This window comes from Sinocyclocheilus anshuiensis, unplaced genomic scaffold (assembly GCF_001515605.1).
Source record: "Sinocyclocheilus anshuiensis isolate Anshui unplaced genomic scaffold, SAMN03320099.WGS_v1.1 scaffold67, whole genome shotgun sequence".
NCBI classification, from domain to species: Eukaryota; Metazoa; Chordata; class Actinopteri; order Cypriniformes; family Cyprinidae; genus Sinocyclocheilus; species Sinocyclocheilus anshuiensis.
The window spans coordinates 1,330,250-1,339,447 of record NW_015552546.1 but is presented as its reverse complement, the minus strand read 5'-3'; the positions used below and the strand labels follow the sequence as shown (position 1 = coordinate 1,339,447).

The 9,198-nt window shown below is 37.8% G+C and overlaps 2 protein-coding genes across 3 annotated transcripts; both read right to left on the bottom strand.

Annotated features, from left to right (window-relative positions):
- Positions 1-21: 21 nt before the first annotated feature.
- Positions 22-1,512, bottom strand: LOC107664227 (cytidine deaminase-like). The gene is made up of 4 exons (XM_016454740.1): positions 1,379-1,512; positions 647-758; positions 506-563; positions 22-204 (listed from the first exon to the last, which is right to left on the bottom strand). Exons 1-4 carry the CDS (start codon positions 1,503-1,505, stop codon positions 82-84), a joined length of 420 nt encoding a protein of 139 aa, XP_016310226.1. The 5' UTR covers positions 1,506-1,512; the 3' UTR covers positions 22-81.
- Positions 1,513-2,342: 830 nt separating this feature from the next.
- Positions 2,343-9,102, bottom strand: LOC107664148 (trypsin-3-like). 2 transcript variants are annotated; one of them, XM_016454606.1, is made up of 6 exons: positions 8,760-9,102; positions 8,435-8,529; positions 7,915-8,065; positions 7,645-7,786; positions 6,738-6,995; positions 2,343-2,637 (listed from the first exon to the last, which is right to left on the bottom strand). In XM_016454606.1, exons 2-6 carry the CDS (start codon positions 8,481-8,483, stop codon positions 2,485-2,487), a joined length of 753 nt encoding a protein of 250 aa, XP_016310092.1. In that variant the 5' UTR covers positions 8,484-8,529; positions 8,760-9,102; the 3' UTR covers positions 2,343-2,484. The 2 variants fall into 2 exon arrangements, with proteins under 2 accessions (XP_016310092.1, XP_016310091.1); XM_016454605.1 differs by having other exon boundaries at positions 8,435-8,493.
- Between the last annotated feature and the right edge of the window lie 96 nt (positions 9,103-9,198).

Sequence of the window (9,198 nt, the reverse complement as noted above, 5' to 3'; positions counted from 1 at the left end):
CCAGTACGAGACTCGAACCCGCAACCTTTGGGTTACAAGTCCGACTCTCTAACCATTAGGCCACGACTTTATGTCAAAAGTCTAATGGTTTTCTCTTGCCCTCAGGTCATCGGGGCCAAATGAACACGGCAGGAGCTCCTCCACTGTCATCAGTTTGTAAGATCCATCAGATTTTGAAATATAAACGTCCCACTGTGAGCCAAACTGTAAGACAGGTGACATAACCAGTCTGTTAAGTGACAGTATCAATGGAAGCTGAAAAATTATGTGTATTACTCACATTCTTTTGCAATTTTATTTTTTATTTATTTTTTGAAATTCTAAGCCACACTTACATTTCACAAAATCCCACTATTTCCAAACATGCAGTTTGCTGACTCGTGTTTTGATTTTCCCTGATGGCTTGTTTTCGCAAGCCACAACTTCTCTGTTTTTGTGAATTATAGTAATAACAAAACAATAAAAAATGATCCGTTTGCGTGATTTTATTTTTAGAAGAACTGACCTCTCTCATGAACTGCCTACAGGCTCCACATGGAGAAATAAAGCGATCTTCAAGGTCACTGCACAAAAGTCAGTTAAGGAACTTTACTCAACGCTACTTATACTTCAGCCAATACATACATATAGCTATATAGTGAATTACCTGGCAATTGCGATGGCTTTGAAGCTCTTATGTCCCTCAGACACAGCTTTAGAGATTGCAGTCCTCTCAGCACACAATCCAGCAGTGTAGCATGCATTCTCTACATTGCAACCTGTTAAACATCACCATATGCTGAAGAACCATGAAAAACAGACACAAAATATAGCTACAAAACTAATGCATAGACTACCATTCAAAAGTCTGGGTTTAGTAAGATTTTTCTTAAAAGACATTAATACGTTTATTCAGACAGAATGCATTTAATTAATCAAAAGTGACAGTCAAGGCATTTATGAGCCTAAAGATTTCTATTTCAAATAAATGCTGTACTTTTGAACTTTCCATTCATTCAAGAAGCAACACACCTGTTTTCAACATTGATAATCAGAAATGTTTCTTGAGCAGCAAATCAGCATATTAGAATGATTTCTGAAGGATCAAGTGACACTGAAGACTGAAGTAATGGTACTGAAAATTCAGCTTTGCATCATAGGAATAAATTCCATTTTAACATATATTAAAAAAGAAAGCAGTTATTTTAAATTAGAATAATATTTTACATTATTACTGTTTTTACTGCATTTTTGATCAAATAAATAGAGCTTTTGGTGAGGACAAGACTTTACATAAAAACATTAAATAATTTCAAGAACCCCAGACATTTGAATGTTATATACTGTATATATTTGTAGTTTCAAATAGCAAAGACATATTTTTTAAGAGTGTCCTCACCTGTGAAAACGGTTCCATCGCTTGTTAAGACAGCTGCTCCAACTCTGAACTTGCTGTAGGGACAATACGCCTGTTCTTTGGCTTCCTGAGATTTCCGAACAAGTGCTTCTGGGCTCCAGCTATTCATAATGCTGCTGACTGGAGACTCTGTTCTGACTGCCAGGCACTACATGGCTTCAAGTCACAAGTTAATGTGTGTGTGTGTGTGTGTGTGTGTGTGTGTGTGACTAAAGGAGGAAATCAGTGATGCAATGACTCTGACACTTAGCATGGAGTAATTTGGTGCAGCAATGTCAAAATTCCCATTTACTTAATAATTCATATAGATGACAAGGTGTGAAATTCCACGAACAGGATTGTGCATTGCAGCGTTCTGACAATCATTAGACAGAGCACCGTCAACATAATGAACAAAACATTTTCACTTACCTAAATGTGGTCTAAACATTTATTCTCATGAGTACTAGAAAATATTTAATTGAGGTAATTCACAAATTGAAAGTAACCAGACGGCTGAGTAAAGATCATCCTGCTTACCCAGTCCAGAGTTCAGAGACTCATATGACAATAATAAAGAGGCAAGTAAGAGCTTGTTGTAAACTTTATGTATTTAAACTGTGACAGTTCCATCAATCTTACTGACAGCTAGATTCCGTCCAGGTCATGCCATCAAACAGATGCATCCTGGGATGCTTTTTAAATCATATTGAAGGACTTTTCTATCTTTTCCAACATTTAGAAAAACTACATAGAATACAGTTTTCTAAAGAAATTCATATTGGCACAGTTTATATTTATCTTCAAAACTAATTTCAAGCATACGTGTGAATATATATATATATACGTGTGTATATATATATATATATATATATATATATATATATAGTGAAAATAGGCTTGGACATAAGATAAAAAATGCAATAAAGTTAATGTAAGTATTTAATGCATGTAGAGTCCAAAATATGCATGTTAATCTATAATTATCGATTCTCTGGATGCAATAATGTGAAAGCATCAGTACTTGAAGTAGGATTTATTGCCAAATTACACCTTTTCCTTAATTCTGATTGAAGGAAAGCCCTCCCACATTCAGTTGAACCTATATTTCAGCTGTCAGAGCTGATGATCCAGTCGATCCAGCGGCTGTAGTTTCTCACTTTTGTGTAGACGCCAGGATAGTACGGAAGAGCACAGCCGATTCCCCAAGACACAATGCCTTCTAAAGTCCCATCACAAATGAGAGGACCGCCTGAATCGCCCTGTGAAAGAAGAAAGATTAATGTATTTCACATGTTTTTATTTAATCCATTTTTCCCCATCACAAATTACATTATCCTTATAAAAACGGAACAAAAACAGAATATTTTTTACATTACATTTTTTTCTGTTTTCCATTCTTCAAAGGAAATCTTAAAAGCATTTTTAAACACTGATACCGAAACCATCTGGACACTCTCGTTACCTGCAAAGCTGTAAATATTACCTATTGTGTAACTAAATTAAGTTATCTCACCTTGATTTACACTAACATAAAGAGGTTGAACATAAAGCCCTGAAAAGCTGTGCCATATCAGAGTATATCTAATGTCTCCATGAATTGTCAGCAATGGACTGCACCCTTATTCCCAGAACACCCTTTGGCAGGACCCTTGGGAGGGTTTGTTTGCCATCATAAATTAGGGAAACTGCAGACTGCCATGAAAATACAGGTGTGTTTGAGGGGTCAAACTAAACTCTGAACAACTTTAAACAACCCAGCTTATAGTTTGTATATTTCATAAAGTGTCTCTAAACAGGGGTGGGCCAAAATAATGATATAAAAGATCCAATAAAGTTAATTTAAGTATTTAATGTTTTTTAGTGTTCAAAATATGCATCTATAAGATTCTGGATGCGATAATGTGAATGCATCAGTACTTGACGTAGAATTTATTGCACCAATTAAAACTGCCAAAATAATGATTGTTTATTATTAATAATTATTTTCTTAAGTAATATCAGTTTCTTTTTGTGCACTAAAAATGGCATAGAAATAAATTAAGTAAATTTCACAAACAATTACAAAGAAACAGCAAGTAACACAATGAATTAATCATGAAGTTTAGAAGTAGAAAATCTGATCTTTGTATAAAAATAAAAAAATACATTTTTCAAACAGTTGGATTCCAGAAGTAAAAATCTCAAGTACAATCTCGAGTACAACTTTTAGCAGACTTGGACTTGTCACGGACTCTGATGCATTTTTACTCGGACTCGAGCCTTTAGGACTCGAAAAATATTTCCGAGTCCAACCGAGCTCAGGGACATTTGACGGTCACTGACCGGATGCACTATCACAAAAGTTACATTCAGTATTCGCATGTGTTTTTAAGTCTTGCGAGTACTTAAAAGCAGCCAGGTTTATGTGCGCACCATAGACTGTATAAAAACATGGATGTAGCGTCTGTGACGTCACCCGTAGATTTCCGAAGAGCATTTTTGAAGCTCAAAGTGGGCGGAGCGGGCCGTCGCCATCTTAGCAGCGCGTCACCGCGCGTCACTTCCGGATAATCGAAAATGGGCAAAGAGGCGGGAGCTGGTTGCTGAAACCACGCCCACCTAGCTCGATGGCGGTGACAGCAGGGGCGATCCACCTGTCACTCAAGTGGCCACGCCCTTAAAAAAATAAAAGTTATAAAAAAATCCACCCCCCTCACAGTTGTCATGAAGGGCAAAATTAGCTATATAGACCAAAACCACTTTTTGTACCAGGCTGTAAACACAATTTTTTCTGCTGTAAAGTTGGGCATTTTAACATGGGGAGTCTATGGGACTGACTCCCTTTTGGAGCCAGCCTCTAGCGGCCAGTCGATGAATTGCAGTTTTAGTCACTTCCGTGTTGGTTTCATGAGAGAGACCGGAAGGTTGCCGCTCGGTGCGCACACACTCAAAGCGCTCTCACAGAACGCGCCTCTCAGTCAGCGTGCTAATGTCAAATTAAGTTCTCTTTTGCGTGTTATTGCTACATACCCAAATACACTAAGCTATGTCAAAATGGCCGTCTTGGAGAGTATTCACGTAAATGCAGTCGGTTATGTCTTAAGTGAACCTGAACAGCTGGAAATATTTGATCTGTGCATCGTCTTATGCCCGGTTCAGACTACACGATTTTAGCCCGATTTTGCCATGATTTGCTTGACGTAGGGTGTCGTGGGGATTCGTAAACGACAATGGGCGTCGGGACGCAAGATTCCATCGTTTCAGCTCGTGTAGTGTGTCATAGTGGATGACAACCGATTCCGCGTCTGCGATGCTTCACGACATCACGACAGAAAGACTAGCATGTTTAATTTTTTTTCCGTCATCCACGACGAGTTCTGTCACATTGGTGACGTTGACCAATAGCAGCACAGAAGCTCTTTCATACACAGGTTTCAAACATGGCAAAACGAAAGAGAGATGATGGTGCTGCTAGGTGGAATTATGAGATGGAGGAAAGGTTCGTGGAGCTGTGGCAACAGTACTCCTGCCTGTATGATGTGTCATCCAGGGACTACCACGACAGAACAAAGAAAGAAAAATGCTGGGGAACTATAGCGGAAGCGCTTCAGCAATGTTTACACTCTTGTTTTCGGAAGTCAGTCGCTAGTTCAGCCTTCTCGATGACATCACACGCGGCGTTAAAGACGGCACGCAATGAATGGTCGGGAAGCACCGTGTAGTCTGACATGTTTCTTGTCCATGACACGACAAGATTTTATGAGTCAAAATCATGTAATCTGACACAGTGACTATCGTGACCGACAAAAATATCCTGTAGTCTGAACCAGGCATTAAAGCGACAGCAGCGTAAACCTGCTGCTGTGTCATTAATGTTAATCAAACAACAAAAGAAAAAGAGAAAATCACTCACTGCTCTTATCTGAATCACTTTAGTAGAATGGATATTTTATTTATTTTTACATTTATTACTTAATTAAATGCAGGGGTTAAATTGGACCGGGGCTTGCACTGGTAACACATCAGTGGACTTTCCTCGTACATTTCCAACAATATTGGCTATATTTTCAAACACTTTTCTATACTACTTCAAGCAATGATGCAGCACGGGTGTTTTTATATGAATGCATCTCTGAAGGGAACCGACTGTCTTTGGAAAATTTTCGATGGCATCTTCATTATTATCTGATAAAGAAGCATTTATGAGTGCTGCACTGCTTTGTGTACAGCCGTTTCCAGGGAAACCACTATATTTCTGCCATTCCAAAAGCGCCTCCTGCTGGCAGATAATCAATTTGCATTTTCAATCAGCCCGTCTGCAGTTTTTGTTCAGACTAATGCGAACTTCAACCCATAATATAATGTATACTTCTGACTCATCCCTTTTCTTAAAAATAATTTCTTGTAAATCATGTTTTTACAGTCATTTTACAGTTTAATAAGACATTGCCGTACCCTGCTCATACGGTTTTCATTTTTATTTTTAAACTAATTTTTGCAGGTCTTAAAAAAGGTCACGTCTTCAAACACGTCTTACATTTGATTTTAAAAATCCTGCAGCATCTAGAATGATTTTGATCAGCATTTGTTCATAGCAGAGGACTCTCTCAACTTATTTTACAGTTTGCCAATTGATATAAGATGTAGGCTTTGCATAAACATATGCACCCCTCAAAAGCCTGAAACCACAGTGCCCCCCTCCGCCACATAACAAATCCCAATTGAACCTCTGATTAAATGTCTGTATTGGCTGTTTCTGTAGTAGCCTATTGATTGGTTGATGAACGTTCAACGTGTGCAAGGCATGTCTTGACTGCATTACATGTCCATACCACTTCGCCAAATGATTCCCGTTATTTCAGAGGTCCTTACAGCTGACTCTGAAATATGTCACAATACATAAATCAAGTCAGCCATAACTTCTGTTACTTTAGGTTTGCTGAGCAGAACACAAATTATGAGATTATGTGAAATCAAAAATCAAAATGGCAAGATGCAACAGAGGTTTGCTTTTGTTACTTTTCTAGTTGTAAAGGTTAAAACAAGCTTAGTTTAGTTGGACTCGACTCGGACTCAACCCTTTTGGACTCGGACTTGAGTCCAACTCGGCCCATTTTGGACTTGGACTTTGGTGGACTCGAACCCAACACTACAAAAAATATATAGTTTCTATATACATAATCGACAACTTTAAATCAATAGTTTTATATCAATAGAATTTTTTATTAAAGTTTGCAATGCTGGGATTCATCTCGTAGCTGGATGGTTTGGTTAAATAAGAAAAATACTTTGAAAAAGTGGGCGGGACCTGTTGCGCTCTATTCCATTCGCTGCCACCAGGGTTGGGGAAGTTCGCATTTGCATTTAAACCTCTGATTACCTGGCAGGCGTCTTTTCCCCCGAAGCGAGAGCCCGCACAAACCATGTTGTCGTTGACTCTGTAGTAGTAGTAGTATTGGCAGTAGCTCATGATCGAAACATCCACTGCACGCAGAATCGGTGACAGATAGAAGCTGTATATTCGTGTCACTCCCCATCCGCTCACGGTGCAGCTGGTTCCTCCATATAACTGAGGCGTGTCTATGGTTGGCAGTGTGGCCGGTTGAACATAAGCATTAATCTGGGCTGGAACACTGAGCTGGGAGAAAAAAATAAATATGTTTTCATGTGAGTTGTGCAATTTACACCAAAAGCTTGAAAATAATGGCAGTTTCCAAACAGGTTTCCCCAAACGCTCTCCCCATCTGCCATTGGGCAAACAAAGAGATTTTGAGATTTTCACCCAAAAGCTCATGCCATTGGTTAAGCTAGACATTGACATGTCAGTCACTCAAACAAAAACAGCAGTGTTTTGAAAAACTCAGCTGTGTTTTGAGTAAAACTGAATTTTGATTATTTGTGTGATTTCTGTAATGGTGACAATGCGTACAAAAATATTCTTGACTGATGTGGAACATTTCACATTTCAATATGGAATTGATAAAGACAAGGCATAATTTTTATTAAAAGAAACAGACTTTTAAAAAAATATTTTTAAAATATTTATATTTAAATTAATACTTCAGCTTTCAAATTTAAATAAACATTGTAAAAAAAAAAAAACCTGATCAATATTTATTGATCAATCACTGCACATTAAACTGGGATATGGAAGAAATTATTTTAATATCAAACATCTGTAGCAGGATTCTTTACGTATATATCAAGTCAGTATTTAACAATGAGACAAAGTCTTCAAATTGCACCACAGAATCAGTCATTTTTAGTATTTGTTATGTTTTTCTTACCTTAACGAGCAAGATGTCATTGTTAAAAGTTTTTGGATTGTAGGCAAAATTACTGTAGACTCTGGACACGTTAAGCACTTGCTCAAATCCTTCTTCTACAGCAAGATTGTGCTCACTCAGCACCACCTGAATCACACTGGCCCTGTCCATCCAAATACAATACAACATACAGGGCATTTTCCAATTAAATAACTTCCTTCTATTTACATAAAACTTACCAATAAAAAAAGCATATAAAATGTTGTTTTAAAAGGGAGCTTCAGTACGTACGGTCTCCAACAGTGGGCAGCAGTCAACACCCACTGAGGCTGAATGAGGGTTCCTCCACAGTAATGCTTCCTGTCAACCTGAAGAGATGCCTGGTATTTGACAGAGTAAGGCACGACCTCTTGACCCCCAATGATCCTTTGCGGCAATGTATCTAGTCAATACAAAAAAAAAAAAAAAGGAAAATATCTTATACACTTTTTGCATATTTAGGCTATATATCCAACATTTTAGAAGAATATTTATAGATTAGATGATGTTAAAATGAGCCATTTCTATTAAGCAATCCCAGACACCCCCATACCATGATATCATTGTGTTTAAAACTCTATTTTAGCTTAATTATGATTATGTTTGCTTACATACGCAATTATAAATGTGCCTTTAACATCATGACTTTTTATTGAATGCTATATCCTGAAATTTCTAATGTGGAATAGACTTCTTAATGAATTAGACCTATGTTAATTCTAAGCTCTTTGAGTCAAATAATCGCTTTTTAATGAAGAATTGCATTGCTTACCTTTAATCGTTGCAGCGAGCACAAGAAATGCCCACAATAACTGAGCCATTCTGTCAGCGCTGTAAGAAAATAAGCGTCCAAAATATTGTGAAAGCCTGTAATAAATGAAAACGAGTCTCTCAATGCTGAAGTCTGTGCGTCTGCTTGCATCCTTCAAAACTGTACAATAGCAACCTGATACAGTTCAAGAGTGCAGAAGAAATATCTGATCACAAGATCATGTCACTTAGGCAATTTTTTTTCACTATTCAATGGCTATTACGAGACGTTCTAATGCATTAGACAGTCGAGGAGGAAAAAGGAAATAAAATATGTGAAGACTCACCCGTGATAATTCCTCACCTCCCAAGCTTTGAATGACCTCCAACTGCTGATTTCAGTACTTCTCTCCTTTTATACTGACACCCTATCCACGTCCAGTGCTTTTGCGGGCCTGCTGTTGTCCGTCAAACAACAAATTGTGCATCTATCCCACAGTATAACAGATACTGACGTAATACCTGACAAAGATGAAGTCCCTCAGTGTCATGCATATCTGATTCAGCGCTCTTTATTATGACTTATTGTATGCTGGAGATTCAGAACAACATCCTGTTCACTCGTTTCAATGGCAGCGTTAAACACAAGTACTGTGGGTGTTGTCAGATGAACAGCATTTCAAAATATTGCAAGCTTGGGTTACATGATCAGAAATGTTTTTAACAACAAGTTTAAGATTACCCCCCCCCCCCACATCATTTTTTTGGAAATTACACACGATTGAT